Source organism: Typopeltis vanoorti, chromosome 20 (genome assembly GCF_054136105.1).
Source record: "Typopeltis vanoorti isolate ZY-2024b chromosome 20, IOZ_Tvanoo_1.0, whole genome shotgun sequence".
Lineage (NCBI taxonomy): Eukaryota > Metazoa > Arthropoda > Arachnida > Uropygi > Thelyphonidae > Typopeltis > Typopeltis vanoorti.
Genome location: NC_143568.1, coordinates 24,556,770 through 24,583,644, shown reverse-complemented (window position 1 = coordinate 24,583,644; position 26,875 = coordinate 24,556,770). Strand labels below are relative to the sequence as shown.

The 26,875-nt window shown below is 36.8% G+C and overlaps 1 protein-coding gene and 1 pseudogene across 1 annotated transcript in view; both read right to left on the bottom strand.

The window, feature by feature from the left end:
* The window catches only part of LOC150095284 (laminin subunit alpha-1-like), a 1,249,242-nt gene that overhangs the window by 451,479 nt on the left and 770,888 nt on the right, over positions 1-26,875 (bottom strand). Inside the window, exon 42 of the mRNA XM_090410638.1 lies at positions 9,629-9,789. Within this exon, the coding sequence (XP_090266764.1) occupies positions 9,629-9,789 (161 nt within the window). The remainder of the gene's footprint in view (positions 1-9,628; positions 9,790-26,875) is intronic.
* LOC150095286 (5S ribosomal RNA) lies at positions 26,246-26,364 on the bottom strand (annotated as a pseudogene).

Here is a 26,875-nt window from a genome sequence, read left to right as displayed (position 1 = left end):
GTTTAGTTCCATAGTCAGGGCCTTGTCATCTGAGCAGATTAATTTTGCCCTGTTATATAGTGTTTTTATCACCCCATATTGTTGTGAGGGGGGGGGGGATTGCTGGTGAATGTATCTGCCAGTGTGGGTGGGTTTTCTGTAAACAGAGAAAACCAAGGATCCATCAAGCTGGCGGGTGATTAAAGTGTCTAGGAAGGGGAGGGTGTTGTTTTCCTCTTTTTCTAAGGTGAACTGGACTCTGGGATGTTGGTTGTTTAAGTGTGTTAGGAAGGAGTGGAGTGTATCTGAGCCATGTGGCCAAATAGCAAACACATCATCCACATAACGAAGCCAAATAGTGGGTTTTTGTGGGGCGGAGTTTAAGGCTTTCTCTTCAAATGTCTCCATAAAGAAATTGGAAAATACGTAGTCGGCACGTGAAAAAATACGAAAACCTGACAAAGACTTCTACTTCTGTACCCCAGCCACCACTTAACACAGTAGTCAACCTCTCGTCGGCAGTTTTAAAGCCTGAAGCACTCACCGCACTTTCACGTGGTCACAATTTCGCCCTAGCTCCTAAAAGGATACCTGCTGAAGAAATCATGATCCAAATAGAGCGTGGAATTCGCAACCTGCCTAACCACATCGCCAACAACGTGAGACTGGATGTAGTCGGTGTTCTCACTAAAGCCAAACCTCCAAAATCCAACTTATCCAAAAACGAATATACAGCCCTACAAGAATTAAAAAACAACAAAAAAATAGTAATCACCAAAGCTGATAAGGGAAGCGCCACTGTGGTACTTAACCAAAAAGACTACAAAGGTAAGCTAAATTCTTTAATACGAGACCGTACTACTTACCTCCCCATTGAATATAATCCGACCAACTCTCAGATTAGAACTATCCACAGTCTCCTTAAGAAAGTCACTTCTTGGCCTGTGGAAGTCACCAACAAACTTAAACCTTATAACTCTAGACCCCCCCCCCGATTATATGGACTCCCAAAAATACATAAACAAAATGTGCCATTACGTCCCATAGTGGATGGCATTGATTCCCCCGCATATAAATTAGCCAAACATTTAGCCAAAACGCTCACACACTACACTGGCAACACACCATCACACATAAAAAACTCGGCCCACTTTAAAGCCAGTATAGAAAACCTCACACTCCAACACACTGACATAGTGGTCAGTTTTGACGTCTCCTCCCTATTCACTAATGTCCCACTCAAAGAAACCTTTGAACTCATCCAAGCCAAGTTTCCTCCCAATATCTCAGCCCTATTTCAGTTCACAATGAACTCAGGCTATTTCGTTTGGCAAGGAAAGTTCTACAAACAGATAGAGGGGACAGCCATGGGTTCACCACTTTCTCCACCCTTGGCCAATTTCTTTATGGAGACATTTGAAGAGAAAGCCTTAAACTCCGCCCCACAAAAACCCACTATTTGGCTTCGTTATGTGGATGATGTGTTTGCTATTTGGCCACATGGCTCAGATACACTCCACTCCTTCCTAACACACTTAAACAACCAACATCCCAGAGTCCAGTTCACCTTAGAAAAAGAGGAAAACAACACCCTCCCCTTCCTAGACACTTTAATCACCCGCCAGCTTGATGGATCCTTGGTTTTCTCTGTTTACAGAAAACCCACCCACACTGGCAGATACATTCACCAGCAATCCCCCCCCCCCCCCCTCACAACAATATGGGGTGATAAAAACACTATATAACAGGGCAAAATTAATCTGCTCAGATGACAAGGCCCTGACTATGGAACTAAACCACATCCTCAACACTTTCTTAGCCAATGGCTACAACCCCAAAAAAATCCAAAAAATACTAAAACCTGTAAACCACAACCCCCCCTCCCCCCCTCCACAATAAAGACTACACCAAGTCTATCACTATCCCCTACATCCAGGGCACCTCTGAAAAAATAACTAATATCCTCAAAAAATATGACCTTACTTCCTGTTACAGACCATATAAAAAGTTGGCATCCCTTATCCGCTCTACTAAAGACCAACCACTTCCCCTAGACCTACCTGGTGTATACCAGGTCCCTTGCAGCTGCAAATTGTCCTACTTTGGCCAAACAGGCAGAACAACAAATATCAGGATTTCAGAACACCAAGACTACATCCGTTTTCACCAGTACAGCCGCTCTGGACTGGCAGACCATGCCTTAGATACCCACCATAAAATTCGTTGGAAGAAGACAAAAATAATCCATCGCAGCAAGTTTAAATACGAAAGACTATTCAAAGAATCTTCAGCAGCTCTAAAAAATGTTCCTAACCTCAACAAATTTGGGTGCATGAAACTGCCCCAAATTTGGGAGACTTTCATTTTGAGAACTTCAGCCCAACTGCCAAGACTACCAAATTAGCCCGCTAGAGGGCACCATTAGGACTTTAGGAACAAAATTAGTTCTTATTTTCTTCCTCATTTGCTTTGTTAGTTCCTTAGTGCACATACCATATCTTTATGTTCCCGAAGATGGCAATGTGACATTGCCGAAATATAGAAGTGATTCATTAAAGTTATCTTTAATTTATTTACTTTATATGCGTTGTCAATTCTGTAAATTAATTACCAGTTATTACTATCGATACACTGTCACACATACTGCTGTATTAACAACAAAAATACCTGCAAATGTCCCGAAATCAAACCTGTAACACATGCAAAATACCGTGGTCTCTATATGAACAAAACATATAGAATGGACAAAACATATAGAATACCTACATACCAAACTCCGGATCATCGCATACAAATTCTTCCAAGTTGAAGACATTATTCCATCTAACATAAAAAAACTCCTATATCATGGTATCTGCGAATCCCTACTCAGATATGGTATAACAGTCTATGCAAACACATCAAACAGCCACCTAACAAAATTAGAAACATTACACAGGAAAATTGTGTCAACAGTGATTTGGATACCTTACACGCAACAACCAATATCCAACCAGCACATGGTGATACATAGAATCCTGAGCATTAAAAACCTGAAACACTACATGGCATTAACAAGGAATTACTTCAACATCACCTATCAAAACAACAGAGACACATATTGTATAATACGACCTACAACAACTCTCTACATCCCTACACCCTTCAACAACTCATACGTTTCTTCTGTGAGATCAGATACCAACACAACTCAACAACCTACCAAGAAATTTAAAACACATAGATAACTACAGAACATTAAAAAATGAACTCTGGAAAATATATCAACAAAGTTAATACACCATTAACACTAATATACACATCACAAATCACCAGCATTCAATGCCTACAGCCTGTGCATAAATAGTAACAATAACATAAATAGTGAAGGCTAAATCCCATTCTCTTCATAAAAGCTAACCCAAGCTTCGAAGTAGGTGGGATTAACTTGCCTCACCCATCTACACGTAATCCTTATAATCAAACGTAGAAATGTAACAAAAAAATCAGTAAATTACATAACAATAAAGAAGATACTGAAGATACTGATTATTATGTGATAATATCATTTATATAATATTACTATGTAACATGAAAAAAATAATGTAATAAATTATTCTTATTATTAAAAAATATGTAAATAATGAGTTTACATTGTATGTTTGTGAGAAATAGGAAATATAAGATTTTAATTGTACACATGTAAATACTGTTGTATAATCACTCTTTCTCAAACTTTGAAAAAGAAAAAAAAAGTAAACTACATGTAATATTACATAACTTGTGTAACTCTGAACTATATAATTGTAAATTATTACTGTGATTGTTATTTTAAAAGCTAGCAAAAAACTATGTTATCATCATTATTATTGAAATTTCATTATATGTAGCACTTAGTGCTGAACCTTGCAAAATAATATACTGAATGTTACTGAAGATGATATTTGGATATATGTAAATATTTAAGAGAGAGATTATCCGAGACCTACAGAGAGTCAAGGACTCATCGAGGGAGGCTGTAAATTACCCAACCCAGCTATCATACCTTCCATTAAATTCATTTACACTAGATGCACTCACTACCCCTAAGGGCAAATACTCCACTCACTCACTCACTGCTCTCTGGGAGAAAAACCTAGCTCTCACCCTTTCTTGACTGAGAACAACCTTAACTTCCATGGATCCACCGCCCCCCGGGGTGTTCTCTCCCCGCCTTCATATAACAAAAAATTTCAGCATTTGAAATGCTATAACATCCATTTAAAAGTTTACAGGCCTCTATCATATCAACCCCCTTTCTCCTGTTAACCAGAGCATGTAATCCATATACTTGCAATCCGTCCTCATAATCTAAATCCCATAATCCAGATATAATCTTTGTAACACTTCTTTGCACCCTTTCCACAGCTTCTTTATCCCCTTGGAATCCCCTTGGAACCCAAGAGACCAAATCTGTGCACAGTAATCCAGGTGTGGTCTTAACAAAGCCTTATAAAGAGGCAAAATTACTTCCTTATCTTTACATATCAAGGTTCACTTCAACATAGCAATTATCCTCTGAGTTGTATTTGCAACTTTTACTATGTGACCTTTGAACTTTAAATTCTTATCCACCAATGCACCAAGATCCCTTGCCTCTTCAGTTTCTTGTAGCATAACCCCGCTAATATAATATGCTGCTGGAATTCTAATCATGCCAAAGAGCATAACTTTACACTTACTAACATTAAACTGACAGCCATTTTCATTTGCCCAGAATTTTATTCAAATCATTTTGTAATTACTGAATATCAGTAGCATCCCTGATTGCCCTGCCTATCTTCACATCATCAGCAAACAATTGCACATCTGATGATAGACCCTGCTTGATATCATTAATGTATAGATTGAACGATAATGGCCCTAGAACTGAACCCTGAGGTACACCACTGATTACCTTAGGATTCCCATGTGGTATCCTATCAAATGCCTTAGAAAAATCCAACATTATCACAGTGTATCCATTCCCTTTATCCAACTCGGCCGTAACAATGTTATAAATATGAGCAAATTGCTAAAACATGACTTCCTTTATTAAACCCATGATGTTCCCTGCAGGGTATAGCTTGTCTACCCATTTCTGTATGCGAGTTCTTACCAACTTCTCTAAAATCTTCACTACCACACCTGAGATACTGATAGGTAGGTAGTTAGACACATCAGTTTTTGCACCACCCTTGTGCAATGGAACTATCATACATTCCTTCCATTTCTGTGGTATCATTCCTGAGCTGAGACTTAAGGTATACAAATGTGTGAAAGGCCTAGCCAATTCAATTGAACGGGCTGATATTCCATCTGTTCCTATTGGCAAATTCTTATCCAGGTTATGCAATACTCTTCAACCTCATTTTCATGAACCTCTAACTCTTCATCCAAAGTAGCAGTAGCACTGTGCACCATGCTACACACACCTGGTAACTGAACAATCTCTTTATCTTCTGCTCGTGTACCATCTGCATTCAATAAAGTTATTCTTCCACACCGATTCTTTTTTTTGCTTGTGGCATAACGATAAAATTCTTTTGGATTGATTATGGCTTGCATGGCCGATTTCTTTTCATACTCCATTTTAGCTTTTCTCACAATACTCATTACTTTTCTGGCCTGAGCTTTATATATTTCATAACTCCTCTCACTCTTATTTTAATTATATTCTTTCCACATCATCTTCTTCTTGTGGATCTCTTGCTTAATAAGGCTGCACATCCTTTTCACTCCCAACCTATTTATTCTTTGAACACTAGGGATACTTTGAGATATTGCTTCATTCAATATCTCAAGCACTTTTTCAAAGATCCCCATGCATTGCTGACATTTTTTTCCACTCAGTAACTGATACCATGGGACCAAAGATAGTATTCTTCTAAGTTGATCATAATTTCCTGCTTTGTAGTTCAGCATGTAACCTGTTTTAATTGGAGCTTGAATACAAGTAGATACTTACCAAGAAAGAACCGCATGATCACTGTCACCAGTTGGAGGTAAAATAGCCATATTCTTGACAGAGATCCCTTCTGAAGCTATGAGCAAATCTTTAACACCCTTTGACCTCTAATTTCTTCTTTCACATGCTGCTTGAGAAAGTTTTCTCACAACAATTCAATAAATTCCTGTTCTTTCTTATCACGAGATTTCTCTTCTACCCAATCAATGTTTTTTAATGAATGATTTACGTAACTCTATATTAACTTCCTGGAGAAGAACTTACTCCTACCAAGCATATCCCTCAGGTGGCAGATGAGGGTTTCTAAAAAGCTGATTTGAATAAAAAATATGAAACAGTGGATCAATGGGTGGAATGCAAAGTAGAATCAGTGGGCATTCCACCCATTCTGTGGAAAGGATCTCTGTTATTAATATTACCACTTCTTGCAGTGACTTCACTTCAAAGCCTAATATGATTTCATATTATAATGAATCCTGTGCTGCATCAGTTGTTCTGCACAATAATCAGAGCCACATTCAGGCTTATGTAGAGAGTCCTGTTCAAGAAGTATATTACAGTCTCCAAGGGAGAACAGTGTTACTGTGATTAATTGATATTAATGGCATTAATATTAATGCCATTAATATCAATTAATCACATATTAATCACTCTGATATTAATGGCATTAATATCAGAGATGAACTTTACATAGGCACATGGAATGTTTGGGAGCTTCTGATGGATACTCTTGACATTGCCTGTAGAGAGATGGAGAATTAACATCTTGGGAATTACAGAGACTAGATATAATGGAGAAAGTAATTTCGGGAGGCAAGATGGTAAGCTAGCTGTTTCCACAATGAGAAATTCAAAGCACCATGAGGTAGTTGTACTACTGAGGAAAGATGATGCTAGATCCCTTCTTGGTTATATGGTTATATGCTCATAAATGACTTAACTTTTAATGAATAATTAACTCTTATTTAGAAGTATTGGTCTAGTGTTAATAAACTATTTAATCACCTTGACCAATACTTCTAAATACGAGTTAGTTATTCATTAATCACAGTGGTCAAGAATTATAAATTTCAGACTTAACTTTTATTTATATCAGACTTAAGGTTCATTCTATCAATGTTGGATGACTCTTAAACCTAATAAAAAAAGCGATGAAGAAAGTGAGGAGTTCTATGAAAATGTGCAGACTATTTTGAACTGCCAAGGATTTAATGAAAAAGTCAGAATAGTACTACAGCTATGATTAAATGACTATACACAGAAATTACATACTGAATAAAGAATTTAATGCAAACTACTAATATTTCACATTTACAATGAGCATCCCATAACATAATCAGGTTTTCACACAGGTTTTCACTCTGATGCTGTGATGAGATACTCATTGTGAAATATTGGTTTACATTAATTACATATAATTACATATATAGGCGTTTCAGCATGTCTAACAATTACAGTAGCATTAATAATAAGCATTACAATTAGGCTCAAGTATAGCAGGTTTAGAAAATGTAATACCTCTCACGAAATACTGGAATTTGCCCATAATAACAGATTAGTTATTACTAATACCTGCTTCCAGAAATGCCCATGATGTATCTATTTTCAGGAACAGACCGTGTCACACACCATCAACTTGCAAGAGCCAAAGTAACACTAAGACACCAAAACTTCCAAAGTCAGTATTATTCATTGAAGAGTCAGGGTTCTTCAATGAACCCTGAAGGTTCATTGAAGAAACCTTAAAAAAAGGTTGGATGCTGTTTTGGAGACTGAAGAGGAGAACACACGTGAAATGTTCTGGGGAAAAAGTCAAATTTATAATACAGGATGCAGCCAAATAACACACCTACACCCAACAGAACACCAAAAGATCTATGTATCTCAAAATTAACAAGGGATTTGATCAAGAGGAGGAGAACAGGGAAACAAAGAAACACACAGAATGAAGAATATAAGAGATTATATAAAGAAGTCCAAAAACACATCATGCAGGACATAGACAAATATTATGCTAAGAAATGCAGATACAGAGTTCCAGATGAGCAGTCAAATTACATATATATAAGTATACAATCATCCCTCGACTTACATCCACTCGAAGATATGTCCATGATCACATAAGGGAATAAATAACATTTTCAACTATACTTTCGAACAAGATGCAAGCGAGTGTAAAATGTTTGTATTTAGCAACAATACATCTATACATCTATTGTTGCTAAATTCTATTTAGAAACAATACATCTGGCAACAGTGCATTCAGCAGCAACCTCCCTTGGCAGTCGGCAATTGACTCATATCGTCAATAGTTCCTCTATTGATTTTGTGTTTGAGAAAGAGGTTATTTGTGCATTTATCATTAAATATTTCACGAAATTTTTCTGCAACATGGCCCCTTGCCTAATCAAAGAACCTAGTGAATAATCACAGAAAAAGAGACAAGCAATTGATCTTGAAACATAGTTGCAAGTTATACAGCAAACAATCTGAATCTCGAAATGAATGAGGACGACATAGTTCAACTGATAGAAAGTGCCAATGAAGAGTTGACCAACAAAGAACTGGCCGAATTGGAGGAACAACATGTTGCAGAAGAGGAAGAAAGAGAAAAGAAAGAGGGGAATGAGAAACAAGAAGAGGTAGTTAAACAATTCACAGTGAATGGCCTTGCAGAAATGTTCTCAAAATTGCTGAAGACATGGACCCCAATGTTAAACGCTACTTATTAGAAGAAAGGAAAGTACATGATACATTTGTTTGCTATAAACAAATCTATGCTTTTAGAGGAATAAGCAAAGCACATTAGACATTTTCACCAAAAAAATAAAAGGTTTTTTTGAGGAAAAAAATTTGGGTGATTATTCTCCTGTTTTATAGTGGCAGTAATGCACAGTACAGTTTTATAAGGTTTAAAAATTAAAATGACAGTATACTTATTACAGTTAAATCCCTAACCCTCTGTAACTCTGCTGATTTAATGTATTGACTGACTTACGTCCTGCCAGATGGAATACAACCCCGACGTAAGTTGAGGGATGACCGCATGTGTGTGTGTGCGTGCGCGTGCACATTTAGACACACACATCTCATCTCATCTTCCTTATACCCTCTTTTACCTTGCGGTGTCGAGGGTCCACTGATCATCGGACCTCACTCCGTTTACAAGATAAGGTGGTCAGCCTTATGCCCCGGTGTATCCTATGGCCTGTAGTGTTGAGTTCTCAAGGCCAGTTTGCCTGCTTTGTGGGATGAAAAACCCCAGAATAAACTGGGGAAAAAACCCTGCTGTCCACAGCCAAGATGGGAATCGAGCCTAGGACACTAAATTCCCCAGGCATATGGTTGCGAAGCACATAGCCACTAGGCTAACCGTGCAGATAGACACATGTACATTTTATAAAGTAGATTGAGAACTATGAGGAGGGTATGGAAAGTTCTGATAAACACGTACAATGTAAGGCTATAATGATATCAAATTTGTATTTGTAATATTTTTTTTCTATATGTAATATTTTTCTTTATATTATTTTTTCTTGTGGTTATGTCAATTGCTTTAATATCATTTTTGTTCTAGGTGTTTATCAGAACTTTCCAGACATCCCCCCCCCTCCCATCGTAATTTAATTCACAAAAACAAATCTTTCTCTTTGGATTAAATACAAAATTCTGGATTCAGCTTACTTAGCAAGAGTACGGATTTCCTTTCTAAGAGTTTCTGCATGTTTCTTGGAGGGTACTACATATTCAGTAAGATAGAGTGGATTTAATCTGTCTAAAATGCCTCGATGTATTTCCAAAGGGCCAGTAGCATTTTCAAGTAATTTCAAAAGAGCAGGAAGATCCTACATTATAATAATAATTGGTTGAGTATTAGACCATTGAAACAAATTAATACAAATATCATAACATTTTTATAATATTAAGCTTTTCTTTAGTCCAGTACTAGACAGAATAATTATTTATCTCACTATAACTTGCTATAACTATAGTTTCAGAATAAATGAATGGTTAATTCCTCTGCAGAGATTTCTTCAACACAACTGGGGGGGGGGATTAATAAGAGGATGTTTGCTCCTTCTACAGATCACATAATTAGGTGATTTTAATAATATCAAATAATTATATTTGTTTAGTATATAAAAATGACTTGTTTCCACAATTCTCAAAGACTGCAAAAAATATCATCATTATTATTATTATTAACATTAGATCTCCATGGAGTCAAAAGACTCATAGCAGGAGGCAAACATTTTACACACAAACTGGGCATTAAACTCAATGTATGTGCATTCACAAAGACATCAGGCAATACATTACACTCACCAACCACCCTCCATGCCTAATGTCCATGCTCATACCCTTCTTATTCTTCAAGGTATGGCCTCATGTTCCAACCACTTCCCCATTCTACAAAATATTTCTTCTGCATTAACCTGGTAACAACCTACTTATCACTTAAATGTCTCAATCATATCCCCTCTCTTCTTATTATTCACAAGGCTTTGCAAACTCATTCTCTCAGTTTGTCTTCACATTCCACATCCCAAAGACCAGATACCACCTTAATCTTCTCTGCATTTTTTTCCAGTATATCCTCATCAACATGAAAACCAGGAGACCAAATCAGTGCACAATAATCCATACAAGGACTGACCAAAGTATTATACAATGGAAACAGAACATCTTTATTTCTACATGTTATGGCCCTCTGCATCATTGTCACAACTTCAGCAATGTTACCTCTGAACTTCAGTTCCTTGACCACCACCACTCCAAAGTCTCTTAGCTCCTAAACTTCCTCCAAAATTTCTCTATCAAGAGTATACTTTGCATCCTGTAGTTGCCTATGAAATTTCATATGCTTATACTTTGCAACAGTGAACGGACAGTTCCAGCATTGTATATCACCAGTTAAACCTATCCAACAATATTCCCCAGAACACCACTAGTGGCTTTCCTTTTTTGAGATAATATCCCTGATACACAACTTAATGTTACCTTTTTCATAGCCATTCACCTGTCCTGCTTAGTCGCTAAACTGCTTCAGTTTAGTGACCAAGCAGGACAATATAATCTTTCGCACTTACTCAGACTTTCAAACAGCATACTTTATATTACAACCATCAGGAAGTTATACACATAACATGAATTCGTTAGGTGCACTTGACATTCCTAATTTAGTATCTATCAAAATACAACATACACAAATACAAATATATCTCTCAGAATCACATTCCTTTCAAGTACTTAATCATAATCTAGGCAATAATATTTATACAATCCACCTCATTGAGTTTCAAACATTCCAATCGTATGATATCAGGAACATACTCGATCATAAAATTAAATCATAAGTACACATATAATCAATCAAAGAAATTTCAATAGCTCAATATTTTGTTCCAGGGAAATTAACTGCGCTCATGTTTCACTCATTAGCAATTACAAACTTTTATGAGAAATGTTAACACTCTAAATACTGTCTCCTTAAACTAGACAATTTAACAGTTTGATAGGGAATTCTTTCTTAAATCACAAACAAATTATGAATAAATAGACTCACATGGGTCTCTTCCTATCTTGCATGTGTCTTCCGTCCTTTTCCTTATTCCGGTGCTTGGGGGGGGGGGGGGATTTCTCTCCTCCGTTCTGTGTTTTAGAATTTTCCTCGAAGTGTTACAGGGCACCGATGAATAATCGCGGCAGCTGGTGGGATATAGGGTAGGCTTTTCCGGCTTCTTGAACTGCCCGACGAAGGATCTCTGCGTAGGTCAGGTTGTGCGCTTACTCGACTTCAGGACCGATACGGCAAGATTTCTCCTTAACTTATTGCCTCCGGATATCTTCGGCTGTGACTGAAATGACTATCAGTGGACAGGTCTCTCCATCTACCCCACCGGAACTTACGGCACCTCTGGTCCTCGATCTCTCATGGATGGATTACTCAGGATGAAGAAAAGGAAGCCCTTCTCATCTCCGAACCAACACCTTTTTAAACACCAGAGTCCCTGCACTTTGAATTAAGTTTTTAGGACGTTTAGCATCCCCGTGCAAGTCTTGCGAGTAGTTTTGAGAACCCTGGATAATGTTTCTCGAATATTCGCTGACAATCTTACTTCCTCCCTTTACTGCCTTAATCCTGCCTACAGGCCTTTCCTTTTGATTAGCGCCACACCCTTTCAATACTGACTTTGAAGGTCACCTGCGACAGATCTTGCGAACAATTTTCAAAAGACATGCCGAATTTCGGGTGATGCTCTTGGTTTCAATACTTCTACATCCCTTCTTAAACAATGAGTGAGTTAATTCCCTTTGGGCTTATTTTGCTCTTTATACAAATAGCTTTACATAGATGGTTAAAATATACATTTTTACAAGAAAATTTGGGTGAATTCCTACTGTAAAAAGTCGATGTTTTTAGATAATTTATTTTGGCAACATCGAATTTTTACATTCTCTCATTTCATTCTCTTCGCCTAATTTACTGATTTCCCACTGTGGATGAAACATTTTGATGAACAGCTCATTGAATACCTCAACTAATATCATTCTTCTGCCTACTTGCCACATATTGAAACAAATCACAGGATTTTTCTTGGTCTGATTTGCTAATTTCTGCTTGTATTGAACTTTTGTTGTCCTTACCAACTGAGTCACTCTCCTAGTCTGCTCTTTATACTCTTCATTCAACTGATTATTACTATTAATTATCTTGTGCTCCCTCTAAAGTGCCTTCTTCTTGATTTCATGCTTAATCCCCATATTCATCCTGTTGTGTCGGAAAAAGTGCTGATTCACTTTTGGTGAGTCATCCTACTTCCGACCCAACATATGGTAACGATTAGATCTAAGGATAAGGACATACTTATGCCTCCAGAAGAAAAGCTAAAAAGATAGTGTACATATGCTCACTCAGAAGTATGTCTAACCATCTTTAGTTGCAGATATTAAGTGATTTTGAGAAGCCCATAATTAAAGTTGATAATGTCTGTGTAAAAATTAACAAGGGAAAATTATGTATCAGTACTGAAATGTTATTATTAGATGTATATAAAATGATATATGTATTAGAGCCATGTCAAAACAGTTCGGAGTTGCAGTGACCAATCGGCCGCTGCTATGAACATGACGTAGTCATCGAGAGAGGGCGCTCGCATTTACAATATACAGTCTGGCGTGAGATTCAATCGCTCTCTTGTTTTCTGTTCCTGCATTCCTGATCCAAGTCATGGATAACTGCAGAAGTTGCCGCCGGAACCCAGCAACAATCTCCCGGTTGCTGTACGTGCCGTGCCGAGTATAGTCACCGAAGGAATGAGGTCGGAATTCCAGTAAAGAGCCGTTGGTTAGTTATGCCAACGTGTAGTCAGTGAAAGGTGAACTTTTCGAAGATGACAGAAGTAAGTCACAGATGCCATGAGAATATGTGGTAAGAAAACACGGAAGTGTAATCAAGGAAGTCTCAGCAACTCTGTGAAAAGACAAGAATGGTAAGGTACAAATTTTCATACTCATTTTGAATAGTAACCAAAGAAGGAATAGGAACCAGGGAATTAAGGAGCTCCACACAATTAACTTTCATATAATGCATAAAAAACTGTTTTTGGACTAATCTGTCTATGTCTAATAAGCTAGTGCCACTCTAAGCTTATGCTGAGAAAGGAACCAAACCTTCGAACTGTTTATTTTGGAAGAAACATTTATGATATTATGTTAGAAATTGGCTTGAATATTAACTAGGTTGGGGGAGGATAAAGCCTGAGCATAAATAAGAATATTATCCCATGTTAAATTACAAGACGGAATACGTCTGATATGCTCTACACAAGGATTGTATATAACTATGTGCATGTATTGTTTTTATATGTGGGAATTGAGTAACTCTGTGTGGATTAACCGAGTCTGAACATAGTAACACAAAAGAGAGTGTGGGATTGTTAGATTAAATTTAGGAGTAGAAATTTTGGATATCTTAACTTAAAAGGGGAGGAGTTCAGACTCTATAGTATTGAAATTATTACATAAAATGTATATATGCAAGTGCTTAAAATAAATGTATTTCTTTAACCCAAGGTTCATGAGTCTGTCGTTTTCTGAGATTTGAAATACCACTTATTAAACTTTTGGACCTGCATAAGTAAAGGGGGAATCCATTACCATAAAAAAGGGGGGAACCACGACTGCAAATCACATGATCACTTTAATATTTTGAGTTGTTTAATTGCGTATCAGAATTCAGTTGCTGGCTGGCACAGTCGTTTTATAAACAATTATAAATTCATCGGCAATGGAATAGCTGATGTCCTAAAGTGATAGATAATAGAAACTGCAGAGTATATATAACATAAAAGGGACGAAGACACAAGACATAACAATCCCTTTTATGCCGTCTTATTCAGCCTTTTGAAATACAATCACAGATTGATGCTGTTATGTATCTCTTTGTCATTTCCCAAGCAGCATTTATTTCCTTACTGCTCAACGTCTCATTCCATGCCACAGCTCCAAGCTGTTGCCTAAGTTTTTCAGAATTACCAGCTTTGTAATTCCATGTATATCCTTTCCTCGGAGAAGTCTTCATATGCCTAGCCACAATCTGGGTGATCACTTCATGATCAGTCTCACCAACTGGAGGGAAATGCAAAACTTCACTAACAATCATATCCTCTAATGAATCAGAGGATCAGATCCAAAACTCTTGATCCTTGTGTGCTCTTCTTTACCATCTCAACAATATGGTATTCTAAAAACACTAACCCATAGAGCTAGTGTGATTTGTTCCGATGACATTGCTCTCACTGCTGAACTCACTCACTTACACCATGTATTCTTGGCCAATGGCTATAATCCTCATAAGATAGACAAAATACTAAATGCTCCCCAGAAATCCCCCACCCCCCCACACACACACCAGTATCTACCACAGAAGACTACAACAAAACTGTCACTATCCCATACATTAAAGGCACATCTGAAAAGATATCTAGGGTGCTTGACAAACACCAACTACACACTGTATGTGAAATTGGAAACTCTCATCCATTCACCCAAGGACAGAATCTCTCCTTTATCACATCCAGGAGTCCATGAAATGCCCTTTTCGTATCATCGAGCCTATTATGGACACACAGGAAGAACTGTGGACATTCACCTTGGTGAACATAAAAAATATATTCAGCACTATTACCATGGCAAGTCAGATCTAGCAGACCATGCTTTAGATATTCCTGCACACAGGATCGATTGGAAAAAAAAATAAAAGTGCACAGAAGGTTTTACAAGTGAGAGAGATTGTTCCTGGAATCAGCAGAAGGCTTGAAACATACTCCAAACCTCAACAAATATGGCTGTATAAATTTGCCAAAGATTTGGGAGACAGTCATCTTAAGACCAAACTTATACCTACTTTCTCTCCCTCTCTCCCCCCCCCCCCCCTTCAACATAGATATCACCTAATTAGTACTTTAGTCTTTGTGTTGCACGTTACAATTGTTCATATTAGTCCCATTGTTATACCGGACTGTGATTGTCTCGCATACTGTGACAAACTGTTTTTGTGCTGGATAGAATACTAGCAAAATATCAGCAATAAGTTAATATATAGTTATTTTCTTATCAGTCTGTGTTCTCATCTATACTGTTAAAAATAATCAACATGCACGATGAACACATAAGCCTTCCTACATGAGATAACCAAGAAATTTGGTTGTCATATAGTTCAAACAATCTTTATAGAAAAAACAGAATTTACATTTCTTTGAAGAAAAAAAAGTTTATTCATTGGTTTGAATTATGAACGTGGAGGAGACTACTAAGAATGGCATGGAGAGCGAAACCAACAAGGGGGGGGGGTTTAAGAACATAAACACAGAATGTTCCTTGAAAATACTGATTCTTAAGCAGAAGATATTGATGAGCAGATAAATCATTGGAAAAAGCCATAATGTTTGGGAAGGGTAAAGGCATAAGAAAGAAAGAAATACTATGAAAATATTGAATGAACAACATAAGGAAATTTAGCAGCATGAAATTACAACTGCTGAAAGTAAAGACAAACAACTGTGTGAGATTTGAAAGTCTTTGTTCACAAAGCTACCAGTAAAGCTGGAAAAAACTGGATGGCACATTACAATGACAATAAAAACCACATTTGTAGCATTGGTTTAATCAGTATGCTGAAAGACTAATGTGACTGAGGATATCAAGTGTTGCTTGAGTTAGATGTTAATAAGGCTATAGGAAAATGACCTTGTCCTGGTCATTTAACGAGTCTTGCAGTGGGTAAGGTTCCTAAGGTGTGGAAAGAAAGCAAAATAATACCTCTCCACAAGCATGGTTTGAAAACAGCAGTTTCCAATTATAGACCAATCTGTACATATATATATATATATAAGCAGCTGTGATCAAAATGTTGGAAAAATTGGAAATAGAATACAAGATTGGAATAAATTTAATTTAATCCTTTATCCAAGTGTATGCAAACAAAGTTTGCACCTGAAAGTATCTTCAGCACTGGGATAAAGTGGTACAACATCAGGCAACTCCTTGCAAAGGTGGAGCAAGCTACCGACACTCCTATCTCAGTATCTCCCATAATGCAAAACACATCTCCTTGCGGATATGTATAATGTTATGCATTTATGCATTAAGGGAAGGGCCACTACCCAGACTAGTTTTGACCTTTACTGAGGTCTATTCAGTGGGAGCCAGGCCAAAGTGGAGATACCAGGCAGAAGCATTTGTAAGGTCATCTCCTCCTATAGGAGCTGCCAAACGGTGTGCCACCTTTTTATGAAATTACTCTGGATTTAGAGAAAGATGTTGAAAGTTTTGCAAGGAGTTGCCTGGTGTTGTACCACTTTACCCCAGTCCTGAAACTACTTTCAGGCGCAAATTTTGTTTGCACACACTTGGATAAAAGATTAAACTAAATTTATTATAGTCTGACCAAGTGACCAAGTTTTTGCTGTGAGGCCCAATAGTAATTGATTATAATCCAACCAACAGACAACTAAAGAAATTAAATTCTCTCTTAGATGAAGTCATCAGTTTAGATAAAGACACAATTAAAAGACTTAAAACTCATTTTGCAAGACCTCCTAGATTTTATGGCCTTCCAAAAATCCATAAGATTGACTATCCTCTTCATCCAATAGTAGATTGTACTGATTCTCCTACTTACCGTATAGCCAAATATCTAGCTAAATTGTTGAAATCTTACATTGGCAACTCTAATTCTTTTTTTAAAAAACTCCTCAGATTTCTTAGAAAAATTAAAAAATGTCTCATTACAACCTACAGATCTTATGATTAGCTTTGATATTAGAATCTTTATATACCAATGTACCTCTCAAGGAAACTTTAAAATTATTTGCTGACATCTTTCCTCAAGACATTATAAAACTATTTGATTTCGTAATACATTCTGGATATTTCGTATGTCAAAATAAATTTTACAGCCAAGTAGAAGGAACGGCCATGGGAAGTCCTCTTTCTCCTGCTTTAGCCAACTTTTATTTAGAACATTTAGAAAAAGTCCTCTTCTCATCTATTTTCCCTCAACCATCTTTTTAGGTAAGATATACAGATGACATCTTTACTATTTGGCCTCATAGCCAAAACTCTTTACCTTCTTTTTTAAACAGTATTAATTCCTTGCATCATCATATAAACTTTACTATGGAAATAGAAAAAAAGCAGCCAGTTATCTTTTTTAGACGTTCTCCTCATCCAGTCACCTTTAAATATTCTTTCAACTACAGTATACAGGAAACCAATGTTCACAGGTCGTTATATTCTTAAAGAATCAGTCCATCATCCATGTCAAAAAACAGGAATTATAAAATGCCTCATCAGAAGAGCCAATACTAATTGTTCTACTTTTGATTATCTACAGAAAGAACTTTCTACTATCCAACAACACATGAAACTCAATGGCTTTTCTAAAAAAAAAAGTACTCAACATCTTCTCAATTCTTATAATCCTCCACAAAACAACAAAGTTTCAATACGTTGAGTGCCTATTCCTTATATCTCCGGTATTTCAGAACCTATCGCAAGAATTTTAAAGAAATATGATTTAACAACTACGTATTCACCTATTAACAAATTGTCTTCTCATTTTCCTTCTCCTAAAGACAAACGCTCAACTTTATCTCTTTTTGCAAGGAATTTGAGTTTATTAAATTCCTTGCAACTGTGATCTCTCCTATTTTGGACAGACTGGACGTTCTCTTGAAAAAAGAATCCAAGAACATCAATCCTCCATTCTTCACAACAAACCTGAAAAGTCTAGATTGGCTCAACATGGGATTGAAACTGACCACAGCATCTTTTGGTCCTGGACTCGCCTCTTACATAGATTCGGTTATAGGTTCGAACGTTTGTTCAAGGAAAGCATGGAGGCCTTGCTCCATCGTCCCAACCTGAATTGTAATGACTCTATATCTATATCAAAAATCTGGGAAAGTCTAATCAAGATTACTCATTAATTTTTTTTTTTTTTCCCCATCATGTCTCTACTTCAAAATATTCCGTTTTATACTTAATACTTAGTGATATAACATCACGTGGCATGTTCTATTTTTAACGATCTATTGTTAGTATTCTAGCTTGTATTTTTTTTTAAAACTGTTCTTGTAATACCACTGAGGATGGGCTGCTATTTCTAGACCGAAATATTTGGTTAATTAAATATCTTACTTGTGTTTACGTGCATATATCATTCAGTCTTATGTCACAAATATCCTTAAAACAGCAAAGCTTGCCATGATTTCATCTTCCTTAACAATGATTAACAAAGATGTGGAACCACTATATAAGAATCTGGAAAGGAAAGTGTTATGGAAGATATATAAAAAATAGTGATCAGCTATCTCATGAGTAGTGCAAAGTGCAAGCAAGGAAGGTGATCAATAAGCTCAAGAGATCAAAGAAAATTCCAGAGTTATTTGGCTATGTAAGAGAAATGCAGAATGGCAAAGGTGTGTGTGGAATGTATAGCAAAGGAGGATTACAGAAGGATAACTTTAATGAGTGGTGCTGATAGGATAATAAGAGATGCAGATGCATAGTTCATTTAATTAGTAATCACTTTGCAAAGGTATGCCATTCAGGTGAAGATATTAAAGTGCCAGCTTTTACAAGGAACTGATGTGAGAAGAGAGACAGATGAATTGGAGGTGCATGGGATATTGCAGAATCTTAATGCAAATATGCCCATGGGTTTATATGGAATATCAGCCCATGTATTAGGTGAATGTGCAAAGGAAGTAGAATGAGAGCAAAATACTTCTGCTGCACAGAAGAGGCTCCAAGGCCGGGGTAGAAAATTACAGACTCTGCAGTACTGAAGCCCAGGAGTGGCAGTTAAGTATTTGTCAAAGATGGTCAATTGCAGAATTCAAAAATGGTCATTCTATTGGGAGAAGCATTTTTTGTGAGAGGTATGTCCTACCTTAATAATTTAATAAATTTTTATAATAAAGTCACAATTCAAATGAATAAAGAAAATAGCTACTTGATAGCACACTTTGCAAAAGTATTTGACAGGATACCACATGGAACACTGTTATATAAACTGGAGCAAATGTAGATGAATATGAAGCTAGGAATATGGATAAGAAAGTGGCTGAAAGACAGACATCAAAGAGTACAATAGGGAAATGGGGTTGAATAGAAAAGAAGCCAACTGACAAAAGAGGACTCTGTACTTTTGTCTATTTAATTTGTACATTAACATATTGGAAATGATTTAATGGAACACATCCAGTTTGTTGATATTTAAAACTGGGTAGAGCAATAGTTAATAATTAATGATACAGTATACAGTTAATAATTAATTAACATTAATAGTTAATAGAACTGCATGGATACTGAGATGACTGGACAGGGAGATAAATTTTACAAACATGTTGCAAAAGTGGACAAAATGGATCACTTGATTACCTAGATGTTGAAGAAGGAGGTTGTTATTATCCCGGTTTATAAGGCTACATCACTACTACACGCACACAGGTTGATGGATTACAATGGCTAATTGATAGATGAAAAAAAGTTGATGTGATAGAAACATGTTAGTTATTAAAAAAGTTCCATGTTCCATAGGATTAACATGTTTTTTTTTTTTTTTTTTTTTTTTTTTTTTTTTTTTTTTTTTTACTACATGGTAAGAAGGGAAAGAACAAGGGATTACCCTGGAAATTGTATAAAAGTGGGGGTTAGCAAGAACAAGGACTGCATTTCTTTGCTTGGAAGGCAATGAATGGGTTACCAGAGGCAGCTTCATAGGTGAATGAGTTCAAGGAGATTCATGCTATGTGAATGATGGCTATTAATGGACTTCTGTAATGAGTCTTTGATTCCATTGAATTGCGTAAGAAAATAATAATAATAATAACAGCAACAGCAGTTAACGCTATGCAAATCACAACTCCATCATTCAATACTATTCTCAGATTTGCGTAAGTGTCCCATGAGTTCCTTTAAAATGCTTATACCAGAAGAGCAGTTAGGCTGATTATGATTCTCTCTCACCAGTTTACACCGTTTCCTTCCATACAAATACTCAGTTTCGATTGCTTGCATATTTTACAAATATTTCCATGGATGAGGTTCATCAAAATTGGCATCAACTTCTCTTCTAAAACACACATAGCTGCCATACAATATTCCTTCACACTTCAACTTGAAACTCACAGGACAAATTTATTTTTGTCCTTCTGAACAGTCCTTCCTCTTATGTATGCCCTACAGAGCACAATCTGTGCATTTTCCAATCCAATATTAATAAGTTTCTTCTTTGTAATCACCTTTGACTACTACACACATATTTGGTTGCCTGGGTTCCTTGGAAATACGAAATTGGTGGGGAGTATCCACATGAAATTACTAAGATGGTGACAGGGAATGTTCTCTATGAGAATACGAAGCATTCCTCAAGTTGAAGCTATGTGGGCTGCAAAGTCTTGTTGATAGACAGACAAGAGGACATATGATAGAATCACAAAGTAACAGAATAACACTTACAGTAGGAAAAAATATTTATTATTTATGGAATTTTTGGCTAGGTTTCCTCTCCATTGTTAAACACAATAATATTAACACAACAACAAATTATGCATAGGTGGATTCCTCTCTCTTATCCTGTAAACTGCAGGATAAGAAAGAAAGATAGTGTATTTTGGTGAGTTATGAAGGAATTTAGTTTACGAACTGGACTTTGGAAAGAAACCTGCCAATCCGGTAAAGAATTCTTGCAATTTTCGCTGATAGTCATTTAACACATGGAATTAAAATTCTAGAAACATCTCCCTTCTTATTATGGGCAAATAGGTCATAATGCTCAGATTTGTCTAGAAGAACATCAAGAGTATATTTTACTTAATGAGTCTGATAAATCTGGTTTAGCTAGTCACTCCTTATCCAAACCAGGCATAAAAATCATTGGAACAAAATTAAACTCCTACAGAAAAGTTATCTTCTTGTTGAAAGATTATATAAAAAGTTGTGAGGTTCACATTCAAAGTACAAACAACAGAAATGACTGACTGAAACATTTCCACTTTTGGGAAGTAATCCTAAGAAACTTTCGACATTCCTATGTTTCTTAATATAGTAATTATTTACATTCATTTCTTTGAATTTTAATGGTTGTAGATGGGGTTATCCTCCTGCAGTTATCCTCAGACAATAGCATATATTGTCACATGCTAGCAATTTAAGTGTTGTTCTTATTGTGTTAATGTCTTTTCAATGGTATTGAAAATGGATAAGAAACACAGCCAAAAATTCTACAAATAAATATTTTTTCCTAATGTGTTAGTCCATTACTCTATAATAATTTTATCATTATGTCATCCACTTATATTTCAATATTTAGATCTAAAAGGAGACTTTCCAGACTGACAAAGAAGAAATTTTTTAATTCAAGACAAGAGGGGAGAGAACAAGGAATTGTGCAACAGCATGGCTAGCAAAGACATGAGGACTAGATTTTTGTCTTGGACAGCAGTGAATGAATTACCAGAGTCCCATCAGTGAATTACCATCAATGCTTTGTTGGTGAATGAGTTGGAGCAGAAGTATGATGGGTATTGTGTGCATAATGGTTAATGTGGGACACCTCCTGATGATGAATTAATATTATGGAAATGCCCCAGAAAAAGAAAAAAGTACGTATGTTGTAACAAACTTTTTTCTTCTTTTTTTTTAATGTTGAGCCCAGGCATGAGAGGTTGTGTGATCAACCTATAGTACATTAGTACTGTATATGTGTAAAAAAACCTCAAATTACAATCATAATTTTTCAATTCACTAAATTACTTCGATATATTTACAATACAATCTGTAGTAGTAAATAATGTACATAATAACTAATAATAACAAAAATATTAATATATATTATTATCATCAAACTTTCATGTAGAGAAAGCTTCCTACAATGATTTAATGTTCTGTCCCACACTATCACAAGTGAATGTTACAAAATTTCTTTTCCATTCATCTTATTTAAATCTCACTAATAAAATAATGAAACAATAGCCATTTATTAATGGCTATTTGTTTCATTATTTATACTCATTGTAGATTTTTTTATACTCATTGTAGACTCTTATTATCATTTTATGTTTCACTCTTTTTTAATTCATAACAGTCGCTATCAAACTACATAAAAATAATGAAATTATTACTAATTATTACTAGTACTAATGGGATTATTATTATTATTATTATTATTATTATGGGCAACTCCAAGGAGTCCTTAGACTCATCGAGGAAGACCCAAACATGTCAAGAATGATTCAGCATTTGCACAGTATCTATCATACTTTGCTTTGAACTCAATCACAGTCACAGCACTCACAACTTACTCTGGCAGCTTATTCCGCTTATTCACCACTCTCCAAGTAAAAAACCTAGTTCTAACGCCCTTGCTAACTACACTCTTGCCCAGTTCCAATGGATGGTCATTAGTTTTGTTTGAAAACTAGGGACCATCCATCTGGTTCTGAAAAATAAACATTTTTCAGAACCAGATTTGTTCTGAAAAATTTCCTCTGAATTAATCTTGTAAAAATCCCTCAGTAATTTGAATGTCTGAATCATATCACCCCTTTTTTGCCTATCCAACAATTCTGTAACTCACAGATCTTCAACTTCTTCTTGTAAGGGTCATTCCATAGATCAGCTGCCATCTTGATCACTCACCTCTGGATCTTCTCTACTTCCTCCCCATAAAGAAGAAACCCTGGCACTCAGATCTGGGCACAGTAGTCATAACATACCCAAGATGGGGTCTTATCAAGGCTCGATCAAGAGGAACAACAACCTGCTTGTCTCTGCTCATCAAAGTATTCTTCAGTAACCAAGTGATCTGATGAGCTGATTTAACCATTTTTGCTATGTGCCCCCTAAACTTTAACTTCCTATCCACCAACACTCCGAAATCTCAGGCTCCGTCAATTTCCTGGAGTACAGTTCCACCAATGTGGTATTACTGCTGCTAAACTTTTCATCCCAAAATGCATAACTTTACACTTTGCCACATTAAACTGACATCCATCTGTAAGTTTAATGTGGCATCTTAGTCCAGTCTGCCAATCTATCCAAATCATCCTGCAAAATTTTGACATCATGTGTATTCACTATTGCTCTACCCAACTGTGCATCACTGACAAATAAATGAACAGTTCCTCTCAGATCCTTTCCTATATCATTAATAAACAAATTAAATAGCAATGGTCCAAGAACAGAACTCTGCAGCACACCACTAGTCACAGGCCTTCATCTTTTGGACTATACTCCTGAATAAACTACTCTCTGATATCTCTCCATCAACCACCTTCCTATCTATCTCACCAACCCTATATCCATCCCCATGTGCTGAAATTTACTGATTAGAATTCCATGTGGTATCCTGTCAAAGGCCTTAGCAAAGTCCAGCAATATCACTGGAAACCCATTATCTAATTCAGTTGTCAGTGTATGATATGACCTACCCTTCACAAAACCATGCTGCCCCTCATACAGTATTCCATTTCTATCTATCCATTCCTGTATTTTGCTCTTGACTAATTTCTCCAGCACGCTGACAACGACTGCTGATATACTGATCGGTCGGTAATTTGCAATAGAAGTCTTGGAGTCTCCTTTATGCAATGGAACTATTTTCCCATCTTTCCATCCTCTCATGGCTAACCCAGAGCTGAGACTTAAATTAAATAAGCCTTGAGCTGGTATACCATCCAATCCCACAGATGTATTCACATTAAGGTTCTATAATATACTATTCGCCTCCATTTCATTCACCTCAATTCCCATATAAGCAATTGGTTCCCTCATTCCTGCAATATCACCACCTGGATGATATACTCTTGCAAAGTATTTGCTTAGTAATTCTACAATTTCAACTGATTCAGTTACCTCCCTACCATTGGCATTCCTTAAAATCATTCTGCCGTATACATTTTTTCTTTTACTTGCAGCATATCAAAAGAACTCTTTGGGATTCTCTTTAGCTTGCATTAATAATTTGCTTTTGCTTTTCTTACCACATTATTTACCCTTCTGGCCTGTACTTTGTGCTGTTTGTGTGCATGCAGGTCACCTTTCTCCTTAAATTCCCTCCCCAATTGTTTCTATTTTTGCAGCTCAAGCTTAATGGTGTTATTCATCCACTTAACTCCCACTTGATTTATTCTCCGGACTCTAGGTAATCAGTCAGCTATTACCTCCCTCAAACACTCCTTTACCACTTCCCATGCACTATCAACATCCAGCTCTTGCAGTTTTACATGCCATGGCACTGATCCAAGCAATCTCCTAAGCTTGTAATACTTACCAGTCCTGTAATTCCACATATACCCTGTCTTAATTGAAAATTTCACACATTTAGCCAACTCTCAGGTCAAGACCTTATGCTCACTCACACCAATTGGTGGTAATGTGGTCATATTCATTATAGTCATATTCTCGGTTGCAATTACTAGATCGAGAACTCTCAAACCCCTAATATATTCCATACATGCTGTCCCAGGTAGTTATCCCTTAGTAAATGCATAAAATCCATTTCCTTCCTCCCATGTGTCCTCTCCTCCTTCCAATCAATGTTACCATAGTTAAAATCTTCCATCATAAGTACCTGTCTTCCACTCATTGAGTCTATTTGCCTATGTATACTATCTCCATCATCTATTCCATTGTCTGGTCTATAGCAGCACCCAACTATATTTTGTTCTGCTGGACTCAATCTCAAACCAAATAGCCTCAAATGTGCTATTTTCACTATCCTGCAGTTGAACTTCTAATCTCTTTGGCTGCAGTTCATCGGCTATCATCAATAACACCCCACCCCTATACTTTTCTCTGTCTTTCCTGAACACACTATACCCTTCACATTCTATCCCACTGACTATATCATCTTCTGTTAGCCATGTCTCACTAATGCCAATAACCTGTGACCAGGAAGAGCCAACCAAGGCCAAGAATTCCTCCTTCTTGTTCCTAATACTCCATTACTGTGCAAAAGCCCCCTAGTCTCACCGCTGTCTTAGGCCTTATACTAACTATCCTATTCTGGTTTGTTAGCCTTCGTACTAACTCAGACATAATATACACATTCTTACACTCAACTGCCTCACTGATGTCTGCATATGCACCCCCCCCCCCCATTAACAGCTCTAGTTTCCCTGATTCTGCACATCCACTTCATTCAGCAACACATTTTCCAGTCTCTGCACACCAAATCCATTCAGATGCAATCCATCCATCTTATATAAGTCCTTTTGCCCATCAAACTCACTAAACACATCCACAAACTCCACACCACTCCTCATGCATAACCTGCTCATAAAGTCATTTGCGATTATGGTCCTTCTCCTGAACTCTGCTCTGTCATACCGTGGCAACAGACTCACTATCTTAACTCTCTCACTCTTTTCTTTTGCTACCTCTAATAATTCTTTCAAGTCTTCTCTCATAGCAAATTTATCTCCTTTCAAATCATTCATTCCTTCCATTACTATCACTTCTTTCACCCTCTGCTTTTGCACTCCAATAGCCTCACTTACATCCTTAATTTTCACACCCGGCATGTACAATTTTATCGAACTCTCATCTATTACACCTCTTACAAGTGAATCTCTGTACAACACTCATTCCTTCATTTTCCTTTCACTACCAATCATGCTCTCATTTTTCTTATCACACACTCGCTTCCTTCTGTCAGCTGACACACTCGGTAAGCAATGTGTAATCGCTACAGCTGCCGCTTTGCCCTATGTATCACAAAATAATTAATGCCAGGAGCACCCAAGGTTCCCAGGTGGTCACCATCCCAAATACTAACTAGGCTCAGGTTTGTTTAACTTCAGTGATCAGACGAGAACTGGTGCTTTCAAACCGATCTGACCACTGACAATTCTATCCAATGTCATCCTCTGTCAACCAATCTCACTAGTGTCTGAAAAAACTAATGCCCAAATATCTATTCACTCTTATTCCTGATGTCTCTGATGTCTCACTGATGCACGCATATCCACTCAACAGTTCCCCCCCCCCCCTCAAAAGCTCCAGTTTCTCTGATTCTGCACATCCACGTTCACTTCATTCAGCAAAAATGTTTCCAGTCTCCGAAAACCAAATCTATTCAGATGCAAACCATCCTTCTTGTATAAGTTTTCACCAGTCAAACTCAATCCACACATCCATAAAATCCACATCACTCCTACTGCATAACCTATGCATAGAGTCATTTGCAATTATGGCCCTCCTTCTCAACTCTACTCTGTCATACCATGATAGCAGAACTCTCTCACTCTTTTCTTTTGATTCTACTAATTCTTTCAAGTTCTCTCTCATAGCAAATTTTTTACCTTTTAAATCATTAGTCCCAGCCACTACAATCATTTCTTTCACCCTATGCTTCTG